At 37.4% G+C, this 17,718-nt stretch overlaps 1 protein-coding gene across 5 annotated transcripts in view; it reads left to right on the plus strand.

Moving 5' to 3' along the window:
• The first annotated feature begins 2,010 nt into the window (after positions 1–2,010).
• Positions 2,011–17,718, plus strand: part of LRIT3 (leucine rich repeat, Ig-like and transmembrane domains 3) — a 43,970-nt gene continuing 28,262 nt past the window's right edge. For 3 of the 5 annotated variants that reach the window (XM_007105855.4, XM_055086172.1, XM_055086171.1), the window contains exons 1-2: positions 4,833–5,440; positions 8,165–8,637. In XM_007105855.4, the coding sequence (XP_007105917.3) occupies positions 5,325–5,440; positions 8,165–8,637 (589 nt within the window). In that variant the 5' untranslated portion in view covers positions 4,833–5,324. Of the gene's footprint in view, positions 2,781–4,510; positions 4,761–4,832; positions 5,441–8,164; positions 8,638–17,718 lie in introns of those variants that run through there. The other 2 variants (XM_028492176.2, XM_028492177.2) reach the window with 2 other exon arrangements.

Raw genomic sequence — 17,718 nt, forward strand, 5'->3', positions numbered from 1 at the left:
TTGTGTTTTTTTTCCTATCTTTTGTTTTATTGATGAAAAAATTAATCAATAGTCAGTGTAAGAAAGAAATGGAAAATTTTACTTGAGCCAACCTCAAGATTATATCCCAAGAGACAGTCTTTCAGAAAACTCTGACGACTGTTCCAAAGAGGTAAGGTGGGAGGCCAGTATATAGTGCAATCAAGTACACATCTCAGTAGAAGGTTACTGCTATATGCAAGGAATAGATATCTTAGTTAATGTTTTTAGTGCTTTTCTAAGTTGGGGAAGATGCAAAAAACTGGGTTCATAAAATTTTCTCCTGAAAATATCTAACTATGAGGGCTGGTTCAGCTAGTTTTCCAGGAGAACTAAGTGCCTCATCCTGATCTTCACCCTGAATTCCTTTCAGGGTGTATTGTAGGTCCGTGTCTAATGACTTAATTCTTGTAGAACTGGATAGTGGGCAATATCTTTATTTTATAATCCCCTCCTTTTTGGTCATGATTTTGACCAAGGTTTGAGAGTCATCTCGTGACCAATTTGTCCGACAGTGCTAGGAATGCTCTTTCCCAGTTCAAGCGAGGATTTTGTTGATAGGCCACTCAGTGTGCTATTACTGGACTAGGCCCTGTTAGCAGTAGCCAAAGCCTCTGGACCACCTATCTTACTAGTCTGCTATGGTCCAGGAACTGATTCCTTCTTGTTGCTTCTTCCCATATCTAGAGTTACACTGTTACAGTCATTGATCTTACTGTAGAACTATATATTTGGTCAATTGTTTTAAGTTGTCTAGTCATAATTATTTTTATCAGAGGTTCAGTCACACATTTAGTAATGCAAGAAACAATAATCTTATAAAATAGGCTGAATAATGAAAGGATGCTCAACATCACTAATCATTAGAGAAATGCAAATCAAAACTACAATGAGGTATCACCTCGCACCAGTCAGAATGGCCATCATCAAAATATCTACAAACAATAAATGCTGGGGAGGGTGTGAAGAAAAGGGAAACCTCTTGCAGTGTTGGTGGGAATGTTAATTGATACAGCCACTATGGAGAACAGTATGGAGGTTCCTTAAAAAACTAAAAATAGTGTGATGAATTGGGAGATTGGGATTGACATATATACACTAATATGTATAAAATGGATAACAAGAACCTGCTGTATAAAAAAATAAATAAAATAAAATTCAAAAATTAAAAAAAAAACAAAAACAAAACCAAAAACTAAAAATAGAACTACCATACGACCCAGCCATCCCACTACTGGGCATATACACTGACAAAACCATAATTCAAAAAGAGTCATGTACCACAATGTTCATTGCAGCACTATTTACAATAGCTAGGACATGGAAGCAATCTAAGTGTCCATCAACAGATGAATGGATAAAGAAGATGTGGCACATATATACAATGGAATATTAGCCATAAAAAATGAAATTGAGTTATTTGTAGTGAAGTGGATGGACCTCAAGTCTGTCAACAGAGTGAAGTAAGTCAGAAAGAGAAAAACAAATACCGTATGCTAACACATATATATGGAATCTGAAAAAAAAAAAAGGGTTCTGAAGAACCTAGGGGCAGGACAAGAATAAAGACGTATATATGGAATCTGAAAAAAAAAAAGGGTTCTGAAGAACCTAGGGGCAGGACAAGAATAAAGACGCAGACGTAGAGAATGGACTTGAGGACACGGGGAAGGGGAAGGGTAAGCTGGGACGAAGTGAGAGAATGACATGGACATATATCCACTACCAAATGTAAAGTAATTATACTCCAATAAAGATGTTTAAAAAACAGGCTGAATATAAGTAATAGAGCTAGTAACATTAATAAGGTCATAAGTAAGTATTTAAGCTAAGAACTTCCACTAGGTGCCACCCAGTGTATCCCCAGGTCACCTGACCCAGTCTGTTCTGTACTAATTGTGGACCAATAGTGGACATTTAAATTGCTTCCAGGGGCTTCCCTGGTGGCGCAGTGGTTGAGAGTCCGTCTGCCGATGCAGGGGGCCCCAGGGGACCCCGGTCCGGGAGGATCCCACATGCCGCGGAGCGGCTGGGCCCGTGAGCCATGGCCGCTGGGCCTGTGCGTCTGGAGCCTGTGCTCCGCAACGGGAGAGGCCACAACAGTGAGAGGCCCACGTACCACAAAATAAATAAATAAATAAATAAATAAATAAATTGCTTCCAATTCTTAGGTTTATGGATGAACCACTGGGAATATTTTAGTACAAATACTTTTTTTGGGGGGGTGGGATTATTCTGTTTGAGTGTTTCCTCAGGCTAGAAGTACTAGTTAAAAATATAGAAACAGTATTGTTGCTAGCTTGCTCTCTGGAAGGAGTGAACTAATTTGCACTGCCACTGTCAGTCAATGAGTTCACTCTCCCCATCATATTCCTGCTAATAATGCTGTATCAATTTTTTTAGACTATAAGCTATATATTATAACAAATTCATTTTATTTCACATTTCCTTAACTGCTAGTGAGGCTGTGTATCTTTGCATATTGTATTTTCTTATCTTTATTTTTATTTTTTTGTAATTTGTCTCTTTAGCACCTTTGGCTGCATATAAAGGAAAATAAGGGCATTAGTCCTGTATATATTACAACTGTCTCTATATATTTGGAATCGTAAACTGCCCTAATAATCTCTTAATTTATTTCCCCATCTTCTGCCTTTCTCCACTGCAATCAATGCATCAAGTTTATAACTAGAATAACTTTTTAAAAATAAAGTTCCAATCCCCCAAACCTTCAGCTCAAAAAATCTTCAATCACCTGCCAAGTAAGTATAAATCTGTCAGTTGGACCTTCATGACCCTCTTCAACATGGTCCCACAGGGACTTTTCAGGCTTTTGTCTTTCCCCTTGGCCAGATTAAATGTTTAGTGTTCCCAGAGAGCTCTGAGTGTCTTTGTGCCACTAGCTCTTTGCTTGTCCTATCCTCTGTAGCTGAGCCATTTACAGAGAAAGCACAGTGAGGGTCTGAGCCCAAAGGCACAGAACTAGTATATGGCAGGGACAATATATGTAATATCGTTTAGAAATTGTTTCACAGTTCCAATTTGCGAAACCTTGGACTCATTTTCAGCAATAATCAAGGGACAACTTTGCTTCAAGCATAAAGGACTTCAACATTGTAATTATATTTTAATACCACATTAGTCAATTACTTTGCTTATATGAAAAGACTGGGAAGACCCAGCTTTGGTTACGTATCTCCCTCTAACCTCTTAGTTATTAATTTCTGATGTTTTATCTTTAAGCAGTTTTTCTATACTCTGTTTAACATATTTTGCTTCTATGTAGATCATAACATTCATGAAATTAATAATTCAGAAACCATTTTGGTCATTTGGTGATCAGAGCTCTATCCACCTCTCTGCCATTCCTTTCTCCTCCCCTGCTTGCAAATGCACTTAGGGACACTACCAATCAACTGTGTCTCCATGCTGGGAAACCTTGGGGTTGCTTTTAAATCCCTTCTTCTCTTTCATCCCTTCATCTAGTCAGGCATTTTCCCCTCCTAGGCATTTCTGGAGGTTGCATTATCTTAGCTATGACCAACAGGGCAGTCCAGGTTGCAGGCTTGTGGCTGCTCACCTAGACTATAGCCACAGCCTCCCTCCCTCCTTGCTTTGCTCTATTTAAACCTCTCCTCCACACAGTCACCAGAGAAATCTATCTAAAATGGTAGTGTGCTGTGCCACTCCCTGGCTTAACTTTTACTGCTGCCTGTTGCCTGCCGGCTGAGTGCAAGCTCCTTGACAGGGCATCTGAGACCTTCTTTCATGACTTCATCTTTGCCCACCTCTCCAGCTTTATCTCCTCCCCTCTTTTTAAACCTCCTGCCTCAAATCATATGCTGGAACAACCTGAAATGCTTGTATCTCTAAGGACCACAGGCTGTTTATTGCTTCCATCCCTGTGTTCCTTTTGTTTTTCTGCTTGCAATGCCTCTTTCCTGATTTTCCACTTAATATATTAGTATGCGTCTTATAGGGGCAGCTCAGGTACACCCTCCCTAGGAAGCCTTTCCCCACCAATACTGTTGGTCTGGTGTTCTCTTATGCTTCTTCACAAGTGTACTCTGTGCCTCCCTTTATCATGTGAGTTCCTTTTACGTAGTGATCATGTCTTATTCATCTTTGGACCCCTAGGACTTAGTTCAGTGCTTGGTACAGAGTAAACGTTCAGTAAATACCAGATAAATAAGTGAATTGTGCATATCCTGAAAATCCACGATATTTTATTTTGAGAAAATTCTTTTGATACTATTGTTTCTATATGTATCCTATTAGTTTTAAATAGTATTTTCCATAATATTCTTATATTTATAGAATTAATTTCCTTTTGAAAAAGTATTTTGGTTTAAAGGGGATGAAAAGAACCACCCCAAAAGAAGGTTAAATGCCCTATATATTTATTACCTAAATCCTTGATTGACCCTGTGGATTCTCTATGTTATGTGTATGGAAGTAGTTTTTAAAATATTTAATTTTTATTTTCTGATAGAGCCTAATATATGCTAAAAACAGGACGGTTAAGCTTCAGATAAGGTTTGATTGCCCATAACTTGGGAAACTAACTTGGAATAAAATATATTCTTGAAAAAAGATAATGGCTTCACTAAAAAAATTAATGTGTTGGGATGAGCCTGCGCTACACAGAAATGACCTGGGAGAACTGCACGATGCACTGTCACCACAGTCTTAGTGCTGCCACGACAGTGATGGATTGAAGCATTTTGCCTAAAAAACTCTAGGTACTGGAATTTGTTTAGTTTGTTTTGGGGGCTAACCAGTATGTGGCAATATTGATTACTCTAAATCAATTTTATGTCATGTGCTTCTATCTCTAAAGCTAAATTTTCTAAAACTAAATATTATTCATACTGGTAAAAAGCAAAAAGTAAAATTTATAATGTTATAAGATTCAAGTAATCTACAGTGTTTTCTAACATCTGCAAAGACATTGAATTATTTTGAGCATTATGCGTATCTTCAAGGTGTAGTAACAATTACTTGTATAGGAAAGGGATTTAACAGGCATTTTCTTGTAAATCTAGATATGGACAACTATTGAAATTTTTCTGACATGTGTTTGATGTTCATTTCTCTTAGAATGTGTTACTTTGCTGAAACCAGATTCAAAGGCTAGGTCGATTGATCCCCTGCAAGATACACTTGAAGGTTAAGTAACTACAGATCTCATCTAATCCCATGTAATCTGCTGTTACTAAATGGCCGTTTGTATTCCTGGCACACCAGTTTCTGAATGCTTAGGATTTGGTTTTTACCTTTTGTCCAAATAACCTCTAAAAGGAACCATGCGTCTCTTTGCAAGTCTGTGCATTGCGCTTAGCTTTTTGGAAAGAGTGAGCTGTTCGTGTCCTTCACAGTGCACCTGTGATTATCGTGGCAGAAATGACGGCATGGGATCAAGGTATGCTTCTCTCCTTGCTACTAAGTGTTCTAATGATTCCGAGGAAAAGGACTCAAACCAGATGGCCTTGTTTTGAAAGCAAATTGTTGATCAGAAATCAGAGAAGAGAAGATTTAATCTAGATAAGCTTTAAGGTAATTGTGTTAATCCTGGTTGCCTGCTCCTTCATGTGTTCATTTTGAGCAGTTTAACTCCTTCAAAGTCCCTCAAATTATTTGAGACTCTCAAACACATTCCGTGTTAAAATATTCATTGCACTTGTATTCACAAAATGAACCTTGCAGGAGGTCAAACCACTGAAATGCGTGTGGCCAGTTCAGCCTGATTATAGAAAGCACAAGAGGGCAGGGCCGATCAGAAGGTGTGTGACATTCCCAGATCATTTGCTTCCAGTGTTTTCCATTTCATTTTGAGGATTATTCATGGCAACTGGATAGACCTTAGGCAGTAGGAAGGACGATCACATGAGTGAAATTAGAGAGGTTCATAATCAGAATTTCTCATTTTAAGGTATTGGAGTTTGAAAGAAATGGGTCAACACTTTGTGTTGCAGACACCGTGGGACCTTACAGAAGTTACTTAACCTCTGTGTTGCTTTAATATCTACTTGTGGAGTGAGAATAAGTATTTATTTATAATATGCATGAATCCTTTTAGATAAAAGTTAAATGCAAAACAGAATTCTTGTTGGCTAAACATAGTAAACCTTGATTTTTTTTTGGAGAGGATATTAATAACAAAATCATAAATTTTTGTGTGACTCGGTTGAAGTGAACAGTGAACCTCTTAAAGTAATTTGTTAAAAGAATCGCTCAATTTATATCTTACAACTTTATACAAATAATAATTAACACGTATTTTTGTGTAGTTTGTCTTGTTATTGTATAAAATTTACTAACTCTTGGTATCTCTTTGAGATAGTCACTAGGTGGTTAAAGACAGTGAGAAGAATGTAACAATTTAAAGACCTACTTGGCAAAAGTATGCTGCAGTTAGTGACTCAGATCAGGCTACCTTTGAGAAAACAGTCACAGAAATGTTTCCTTCTTCATGGTGGCCCCATTATTGATGGATTTTATAAAAATCATAGCATGTTATGCCTGACAAGAACCCCAGAAATAATCTAGTTTGACCACTGTCATTTTTAAATGAATAAACTAAATCATATAGAGACTAAATGGCTTGTCCGAGGTCACGGCGTTGAGTTGCTGCAGTGACTGCCTGACAAAGACGCTAGGTCTTTTAGCTTCCAATCCAGGCTTTCCTCCATTACAACACACTAGAACGCTGACTTAATGAGGAGAAGCTGGATCATTCTGGTATAAAGTAGCACTGAAATTTGTGATTCAGAATAGAGATGAAGAGTGAGAGGTGTACCTAGAGAATTCCAATGATGCTATAGGCTCTTCTCCTAAAGTTAAAGAGAGGAGATGACGTGACCAGTACATTGCTTATGCCTCTTCCCTCTCTTTACATTATAGCCTGGCTTTAAAAATTCACTGATTTAATGTGATGTGTTTTACTGAGTGGCCGTTTTATTATTATTATTTACTACATGTGTAATGTATTATAATTTAGATGATCCTTTGCAAAACTTTTTATTGTTCATTTTCAGCAATCCAGTGGGACTGAATATATAATGGGAGATAAATAGGTCTTTTTTTTCAGGTTTAAATGAATCTAAATTTTCTGATTTTTCATACTTACACCCACACATGGGACAGCCTTGTTTTTCTATGCCTGTTTTACACGTGCCACTAAACAAGACCACGATGTGACTTGCTCAAGGTCACTTAAATTAGTGAGTGGTAAAAAAAAATAAACTTGCAGTTCCTGGTTTATTCCTTAGGCTGAAAGCAATGCACGGGTCACATTGTTAAAATAGGGCTTAATTTTAATCATCTAGTATGAACATTTGCTGTTTCCTTTCCCTTCCTACCTTCCTTCCTTTTTTTTCTTCCTTTTTCTTGTGCTCCTCTTTAAAAGGATCAATTTATAACTTCAGTAGGGGATTCTTTTAAAATGGGCCATTTCCTGAAGAGGTTAAGAGTGTGCACTTTGGAGCTGGACAGTTGTGGGTTTGAAAGGTGGTTGTGTAACCACTAGCTCTGTGATCCTGGGAAGTTACCTAATGTTGATGGGCCTCAGTTATTTTATCTGTAAAAATGAGATTGAAGATAATAATAGCAAATACCCATTAAGTGCTTATTATGTGCCAGGAAGGTGTAAAATTTTCTATCCATTTCAATTAATCATCATAACAGTGCCATGTAGGAAAATGAGTTGAGAGATTGGTGAAGTGGCTTTCCATGGCCACAAAGGAGGTGATAGAGCTTAGATTCAAACCAAGATCAGCCTGAATCTAGAGCTGGTGCCTTTACCTATTGCCCAATATTCAACTCATTGGGCTGTTGTGATGATTAAATACAGGGATAGATGTGATGTGTATTGTACAGGCCTGACACATAAAGAGCTCAGGTTGAATCACATGAAATTGCTGATATTTGATTGTTTTTAACCTACAAAAATGACCATTTCATATAGTTCAACCTAGAAGAATGTGATGATATTGACAAATTATTAATGAACAGTTTAGCCAGGCTGAATAGATATTTTGTGAAAACCAGTAGGGAATGAAAAATTCTATGCTTGTTTCAAGTAACTATTATTTTTTTCAAATGAGTCTCAGAATACACGTTTTCTTCCATTGCTCTGTGACACTAGGTCTGTGCTATGTAGTGACCTGGACATGAACGAGGTACCTACAAACTTCCCCGTGGACACCGTGAAGCTTCGCATAGAGAAGACTGTTGTCCATAGGATCCCCGCCGAGGCCTTCTACTACCTGGTGGAGCTCCAGTACCTCTGGTTGACCTATAATTCTGTGGCCAGCCTTGACACCAGCAGCTTTTACAACCTAAAGCAGCTGCATGAGTTGCGCTTGGATGGAAATTCTCTGGCTGCTTTCCCTTGGACATCTCTGAGGGACATGCCCCGTCTGAGGACCCTGGATTTGCATAATAACAGAATAACCAGTGTGCCAAACGAGGCGGTCACATATCTGAAGAACCTTGCCTACTTGGATTTATCGAGCAACAGATTAACCACACTGCCGCCAGATTTCCTGGAGAGCTGGTCCCACTTAGTTACAACATCATCCAGAAGCCTGGACCTTTCAGCAAGAAGAATTATTCTTGGTAAGCTCACAGCCTCTGGGCTTCTCAGATCCAGATAATTTGCTCTGTATACCTTCAGTTGTGCAGTATTTTCATGTCTGTTGAATTTACTCTATACTTGCACTTTTGATGGAATAGTACTTTATCATTTGACCTAGGTCAGTTTACCCATCTGCCCTGTGTAAGGTGTAATGGCTCTGTTTGTGTCTGTGCACGAGCACACATGTATTTTTGTGTGCATGTATGCATCCATGTGTGTGGAGTGAGGGCAGCAGTGTATGTTTGTGTGTGTTGGGGGAGGGAAGGGAATTGGCCTCATAAACTGAGAAACTAATGCTGCTCTTAGAGAACCTGGAGAAGAGTGACAAAATCTACCAACGTGCACTGATTCTCAGGAGCACACCAGTGCTCCGTACTCTGCCACAACCAAGGTTTTGCTCTGGTCTCTTTTCAGCCCTTCATCAGGCTCTTCAGGAGTGGGAGAAGGGCATCTGCATCTTTATGAGGTGGCAGTGGTTTAATTGGTTTAATTAGTTAGGAAGTGTATCTTCCAAATATTCTTAATTTAAAAAGAACTAGTCTAGACACGTTATTTTACTGGCTCTAAATGGGTATCCTAATGGGTCTGGTCTCTTAGTTTAGCTGTGATTAGTTTTGTGTATTTTGATCCTAATTTCTTTTAGGTTCTATGGGTATTTGCCTTGAATGTTAACATGTAAGCTCCATCTAGCAAACCCTTCTCTCTTTTTTGTGTGTCTTCCCACAGTGCTTTGCACGGTGCTCTGCACATGGTGAATGCCCAGTAAATGTGGTTGCCCGATTGAAATCAGTGAACTGAGACCCTTCTCAGCGATATCTGTGGGCAGTGAGGCCTTTTCCACTTTTGTATGAGACACAGGCCTGAGGCTTTGACCAAGCAGTTTGATTTGCTAAAGTTTTGTTCACCCAATAAGGCTGTGTTGTTATTTCACAAGTTATGTCCATCATGGCTGCAGAAGAGGTTATAGTTCTCAGAAGGATGAAAGAAATTCTGAGTGTTTGGCCAGTGAAATGACTTATAAGACTTTGGAATGAGAAGCAACTAGATGTTAAGAAATTGTCCCAGAAATTCCCACCAATATCACTTGCCAAATATTTGCTGAAATAAAGAATAAATAAAATACAAGATAAATTTGAGATTTTTTTGATAAAAAGAAAAGTACTACATATTTTATAATAACCATAAATGGAGTATAACCTTTAAAAATTTTGAATCACTATATTGTACACCTGTAATTTATATAATATTGTACCTTAACTATACTTCCATAAAAAATTTTCTAACTGAAAAAAAGAGAAAGTACTGTGACAACACTTAAATTGCTTTAGCATTACTTTTGTTAAAATGTATATGCATTTTAGTGCTTATGAAACTAAAAATATGAATAATAAGAACCAGATAAAGGTCAAAGAAATTTTTCTTACACAGCTATTTCATGTTTTTCTCACTATCTATCTAGTTCTTCAAACATTTTTTTTTTTTTTTTGTGGTACGCGGGCCTCTCACTGTTGTGGCCTCTCCCGTTGCGGAGCACAGGCTCTGGACGCGCAGGTTCAGCGGCCATGGCTCATGGGCCCAGCCGCTCCGCGGCATGTGGGATCCTCCCGGACCGGGGCACGAACCCGTGTCCCCTGCATCGGCAGGCGGACTCTCAACCGCTGCGCCACCAGGGAAGCCCCTTCAAACATTTTTGATTAGAAAATAAAAGAGGTATTGTAGGATGGGTTAGAGAAAAATAATTAGTTTAATTTAACAATAGTTGTGGAGTCCTTAAAATATATACTCTAATAGGAACTATGCAAACCCATACTGTAGTATATATTTACTTTATTCTAGTCACTAATTTAATTCTTATAAGTAAGACTAATGGCTAGAAATTTTCTTAACTTAAACATCGAGATTTTATTTCTCTACATATTTTTAAAAGTTTCTTTGGATGCAATTCTTGGTTCTAATAAAATTACCCAATGGAGACATATAGTAGAAAATAAAATCAAATTACTAAATTGCTATTAATAGCTCTCTAATGATTAAGTCCTAATATTAATATAAATAAATAATTTGTAGAACATTAATGTTTTTCACTTGTGAGTTAAATCTGAATGAGAACTTAGGGATCAAATGGGAAAGGGTTATGAAATTTCATTGTCCATGGAGATAAACAGCTTTATGTTTTAGGGTTTAGATTCTTTTTAAAAAATTATATGTTTCAGGTGTACAGCATTATAATTCAACATCTGTATACTCTATGAAGTGATTTCCACCACAAGTCTAGTTACCATCCATTACCGTACAATCGACCCCCTTCATCCATTTTGCCAACCCACCCCCCTGTTCCCCTTACCTGTTGGTAACCACTAATATGATCTCAGTATCTATGAGTTCATTTTTCTTTTCTTTTGTTTGTTTGTTTTTAAATTCCGCATATGAAATGATACAGTATTTCTCTCTGTGTGACTTATTTCACTTAGCATAATACCATCAGAGTCCATCCATGTTGTCAAAAATGGCAGGATTTCATTCTTTGTTATGGCTAAATAGTGTTCCATTGTATATATATATATACCACATCTTCTTTATCCATTCATCCATCATTGGACATTGGGCTGTTTCCATATCTTGGCCATTGTAAATAATGCTGCTGCAATGAACATAGAGTGCATATATCGTCTTGAATTAGTGTTTTTGCATTCTTTGGATAAATACCCAGAAGTGGAGTAGCTGGGTCATATGGAAGTTCTGTTCTTAATTTTTTGAGGAATCTTCATACTGTTTTCCATGTTGGCTGTACCAATTTACAGTCCCACCAACAGTGTATGAGGGTTCCCTTTTCTCCACTTCCTCTCCAACATTTGTTACTTCTTGTCTTTTCAATAATAGCCATTCTCATAGGTGTGAGGTGGTATCTCATTGTGGTTTTGGTTTGCATTTCCCTAATAATTAGTGATATTGAACATCTTTTCATGTGCCTGTTAGCTATCTCTATGTCTTCTTTGGAAAAAATGTCTATTCAGATCTTCTGCTCATTTTTTAATCAGGTTGTTTATTTGTTTTTGAGTTGTATGACTTCTTTATGTATTTTGGAGATTAACCCCTTATCGGATATATGATTTACAAATATCTTCTCCCATTCAGTAGGTTGCCTTTTTGTTTTGATGTGGTTTCCTTTGCTGTGCAGCAGCTTTTTAGTTTAGTTTCATTTATTTTTCTTTCTGTTTCCCTTGCCCTTGGAGTCAGATCCACAAAAACATCACTTAGACCAATGTCAGTGAGGTTACCACCTATGTTTTCTTCTAGGAATTTTATGGTTTCAAGTCTTACATTCACGTCTTTAATCCATTTTGAGTTAATTTTTGTGTATAGTGTAAGATAGTGGTCTACTTTCATTGTTTTGCATTCGGCTGTCCAGTCTTCCCAACTCCATTTATTGAAGACTGTCCTTTCTCCTTTGTATGTTCTTTACTCCTTTGTTGTAAATTAATTGTCTACATGTATGTGGGTTTATTTCTGGGCTCTCAATTCTGTTCCATTGATCTTCATGCCTGTTTTTGTGCTAGTACTATGCTCTTTTGATTACTATAGCTTTGTAGTATTGTTTGAAATCAGGGTTCATAATACCTCCAGCTTTGTTCTTTCTCAAGATTGTTCTGGCTATTTGGGATCTTCTGTGTTTCCATACAAATTTTAGAATTACTTGTTGTAGTTCTGTGAGCTATGCCATTGGAATTTTGATTAGATTGCATTGAATCTATAGATTGCTTTGGGTAGTATAGACATTTTAATAATACTAATTCTTCCAATCCATGAGCACAGGATATCTTTCTATTTATTTGTGATGAAATAAATTGAGGATGATCCTCAATTTATTTCTTTAATGTCTTACAGTTTTCAGTGTACAGGTCTTTCACTTTCTCAGTTAAGGTATTTTATTCTTTTTGAAGCAATTGTAAATGGGATTGTTTTCTTAATTTTTCTTTCTGATAGTTTGTTATTAGTGTATAGAAATGCACAGATTTCTGTATATTGACTTAGTGTCGTGTGACTTTATTGAATTATTTGTTCTTTTTTTGGTGGTTCTTTAGAGTTTTCTATATATAGTATCATGTCATCTGCAAATAGTGATAGTTTTGCTTCTTCCTTTTTAGATTTGAATGCCTTTTATTTATTTATTTATTCCCTTTTTGTTTTCCTAATTGCTGTGGCTAGGACTTCCAATATGGTGTTGAACAAAAGTGGTGAGAGTGAGCATCCTTGAATTGTTCCTAATCTTAGAGGAAAATATTTCAGCTTTTCATCCTTGAGTATGATGTTGACTGCCAGTTTGTCATATATGGATTTTATTATGTTGAGGTACCTTCCCTCTATACCCATTTTGTTGAGAGTTTTTATCATAAATGGATGTTGAATTTTGTCAAAAATTTTTCTGCATCTATTGAGATGATCATGTGACTTTTATCCTCCATTTTGTTGGATACAATGTGATGTAATCATTGATTAATTTGTGGATGTTGAACCATCCTTGCATCCCTGGAATAAATCCCACTTGATTATGGTGTACGATCCTTTTAATGTATTGTTGGATTTGGTTTGCTAATATTTTGTTGAGGAAGGGTTCAGATTCTTTAAAAACTAATGTGAAAATACTTTTAGTGTAACAATAAATTTATGTAATTGTATATAAAGCATGATCACTATTTTAAAATTTGCAAAGAAAAAGACTGAAAAGTTACACTAATTGGTTAACTATTCTCTTTGATATCTTTTTGCTTTTCTGTATTTTCAAAGTGTTCTGCAATGATCATGCATTACTTTTTAAATCATGATAATAATCATGATAATAAAAAACAAAAGATATTTTGAAACATGTCCAGCCATGTGTGGCGGCTGACCTTAGCAAAGTCATGACTACTATGTAACAAAAGGGGAAAAGAAGTGCTACCCTCTCAAAAGAAGACTAGTTCATGTGTGTGAATCACACACAGAAAACTCAGTTTTCACATCTGGAAAATGGAGATGACAGGATTTATTCCATCTTGCTAATAGGAATGTAATGAAATGTTGAGTTTATGTGATAGTTCTTTAGAATATAAAGTGGACAGTCTCTGAGGCTATGATTTTAGATCAACAACAATCCATAGCAGCTGTGACTGAGATGTGAGTGTCTTATAAAGAAAGACTTTTCTAGTTTGGCTTTTTTGTTATTTTTAACTATATTTGAGTCTTCCAATTTCATCATTAAAATATGATAATAAGAACCAGCTCTAGATTTTCTAGAACTCAGTGTTTAACTGTAGCAATTATATCTTGCCAGGTAGCCTGTAGAATTTACCTTTGTACTATTATAATGGGATACATTCTGTTTCCATTTCATTTTTATTGCCCTATGTTTATTGCTGTTAACAGATTCTATTTGTAATAATAAATAGTAATAGCTAGTATTGATAGAATGCTTACTCATGGCCAAAAAGTTTATGGATATAACTTCTTCTAGTCTCATTCCATGGTAAATACCATTTCATCCCCATTTTATAGGTGAAGAAATGAGGCATAAGTTAAAACACTTGCCCAAAGTCACTTATCACATAGTGATGGAGCTGGGGTTTGAATACAAGCCATTTGGTTCTAGAACCCATGCTCTTCCCCACTCCTTTGTAATGCAAGGTATGTAATAATACTAGAGTTATGTTCCTCATATATCTTATTTTACTGATCTCTTTAAATCATATATTTATTTAATAAAAAATAATTTAGGGAGAGGCTTTTCAATTACTTTCTCTCTTTTCTGTGTGAATAAAAATATCAACCTAATAAAATTGTCCTTTAATGTATCTGTAAAAATGTAAACCAGTGTCCTGCAAATGAACATTTAAATTAACTATGAAACTAGATTATTGATTTGCAATACAGGTAAATTTCCATGGCCTCTTTTTCAAGAATAAGGACATATTTACACAGGCAAACTCTGCAAGGCCTATCACTGTTTATCTTGGAGGAAAAAACCTGCAGTAGCAGAGAGTATAAAATGCTTTTCTGGTCCCTTTTACTGGTACCCAAATTTGCTCCATTGTAAAAGAGGTCTTCTATTCAGAAAGGGGTTTGCCAGAAGGGCAGTGGTGGCCCTGAGTATTCCCACAGAATTCTGTAAAACGGCATTGTTTTAGTTCGACGAATACTTCTCAGTCTCTGTTGGTGTGCCTGCTCTTTCCTAGGCATGGAGGAAACAAATTCACACAGTTAAAGCTTACTTCTTGCCAGACACTCTTCTGAGGACTGCCTGGCATTATCTCAGCCTTTAGGACAACCCCATGAAGTGGGTCTGTAATTGTCATCACCTTCTTTTTCCAGCTGGTAAAGAGGCAGAGTCAGCTTCAACTTCACAGTCCATCTCCAGAGACATCACTCTTTTATTTAAAAAAATTTTTTTAAACATTTAATTTAATTTTTTTGCCATGCCACGTGGCTTATGGGATCTCAGTTCCCTGACCGGGGGTTGAACCCGGGCCACAGCAGTGAAAGCCTGGAATCCTAACCAGTAGGCCACCAGGGAACTCCTTAAATTTCTTTAAAATTGAGGAATTGAGGTATCATTTGCATACAGTGGATTTTAAATGTACAATTTGGTAAATGATGATAAACATATACCTGCACAAAATGCACACCCTCATCAAGATACAGCAGCGGTCCCCAATCTTTTTGGCAGCAGGGACCAGTTTCATGGAAGACAGTTTTCCCATGGATGTAGGATGTGGGTGGGGGATGGTTCAGGAGGTAATGAGAGAGATGGGGAGCGATGGGGAGCGATGGGGAGCGGCAGATGAAGCTTTGCTCGCTTGCCCACTGCTCACCTCCTGCTGTGCAGCCCAGTTCCTAACAGGATGCGGGGATGCGGACTGGTATCGGTCCGTGGCCTGGGGGTTGGGGACTCTTGATGAATATTTTCTTCACCCCGGAAAGTTCCTCTGTTCCCCTTCTCAGTAAATTTCCCCCCACCCCAGGGAACTACTATTTTTATTTCTATTACCATAGGTTAATTTTGCCTGCCCTAGAATTTCATGTAAATGGAGTCATTTAAGAGGCACTCCTGTGCCTGGCTTCTTTCACTCAGCATTATGTTTTTGAGATTCATCCATGTTGTTGCATGTATCGGTAGTTACTTATTGCTGAGTCATATTCAATTGTATGATTGTACCAATTGTTCATCTTTTCTCCTGTTATTGAACACATGAGCTGTTTCCAGTTTTTAGCTATTATGAATTAAGCTGCTATTAACATTTTTGTGCATAGCTTTTTGTTGCATATGTTCTCATTTCTCTTGGATAAATTCCTAGGACTGAAGTTGTTAGGTCATAGAATGGCTGTATATGTAAGGTTTTAAGAAACTGCCAGGGACTTCCCTGGTGGCGCAGTCGTTAAGAATCCGCCTGCAAATGCAGGGGACATGGGTTTCATTCCTGGTCCGGGAAGATCCCACATGCTGCAGAACAACTAAGCCTATGTGCCACAACTACTGAGCCTGTGTTCTAGGGCCCATGAGCCACAACTACTGAGCCTGCGTGCCACAGCTACTGAAGCCTGTGCGCCTAGAGCCCATGCTCCGCAACAAGAGAAGCCACTGCAATGAGAAGCCCGCACACCAAAACAAAGAGTAGCCCCAGCTCACCGCAACTAGAGAAAGCCCACTTTCAGCAACGAAGACCCAATGAAGACAAATAAATAAATAAAATAAACAACAGACATTTATTTAAAAAAAAAAAAGAAACTACCAGTATTCCAAAGAGTTTATACTGTTTTACACTCCCACTAACACAGACTGCTTGCCCCATATCCTTACCAATGCTTGATGTCAGTCTTTCTCATTTCAGTCATTCTTGGGAGTAGATATGTCAGGGAGTGGAATCACATTGTCATTTTAATTTGCATTTCCCTGATAAGTAATGGTATTGACAGTTTATATTTGCTTATTGTCCATTGATATATTTCTTTATAATTTTTTAATGTTGTTTGTCTTTTAATTATTGAATATGTGTCGTTTATCAGTTGTATGCATTATGGATATTTTCTCAAGTCTGGACTTGTCTATTCATTTTCTTCATGGTGTCTTTGGTAAGAAAGTTTAAGTTTCTTTTTTTTTTTTAATAGATCTTTTTTGGAATATAATTACTTCACAATACTCTATTCATTTCTGTTGTACACCAAAGTGAATCAGCCATATGCATACATATGTCCCCATATCCCCTCCCTCCTGAGCCTCCCTCCCACTCTCCCTATGCCACCCCTCTAGGTGGTCACAAAGCACCAAGCTGATGTCCCTGTGCTATGCTGCTGCTTCCCACTAGCTATCTATTTTACATTTGGTAGTGTATATATGTTGATGCTACCCTCACTTCGCCACAGCTTCCCCCTCTCACCCTGTGTCCTCAAGTCCATTCTCTATGTCTACATCTTTATTCCTGCCCTGCAACTAGGTTCATCAGTACCATTTTTTTTTAGATTCCATATATATGTGTTAGTATATAGCTTTATCCATTCATCTGTCGATGGACACTTAGGTTGCTTCCATGTGCTGGCTATTGTAAATAGTGCTGCAATGAACATTGTGGTACATGTCTCTTTTTGAATTATGGTTTTCTCAGGGTATATGCCCAGCAGTGGGATTGCTGAGTCATATGGTAGTTTTATTTTTATTTTTTTAAGGAACCTCATTACTGTTTTCCATAGTAGTTGTATCAATTTACATTCCCACTAGCAGTGAGGAGGGTTCCCTTTTCACCACACCCTTTCCAGCATCTATTGTTTCTAGATATTTTGATAATGGCCATTCTGACTGGTGTGAGGTGATACCTCATTGTAGTTTTGATTTGCATTTCTCTAATAATAAGTGATGTTGAGCATCTTTGCATGTGCCTCTTGCCCATCTGTATGTATTCCTTGATGAAATGTCTATTTAGGTCCTTTGCCCATTTTTTTTTTTAACATCTTCATTTGAGTATAATTGCTTTACATTGTTGTGTTAGTTTCTGCTGTATAACAAAGTGAATCAGCTATACGTATACTTATATCCC

Source organism: Physeter macrocephalus, chromosome 7, assembly GCF_002837175.3.
Source record: "Physeter macrocephalus isolate SW-GA chromosome 7, ASM283717v5, whole genome shotgun sequence".
Lineage (NCBI taxonomy): Eukaryota > Metazoa > Chordata > Mammalia > Artiodactyla > Physeteridae > Physeter > Physeter macrocephalus.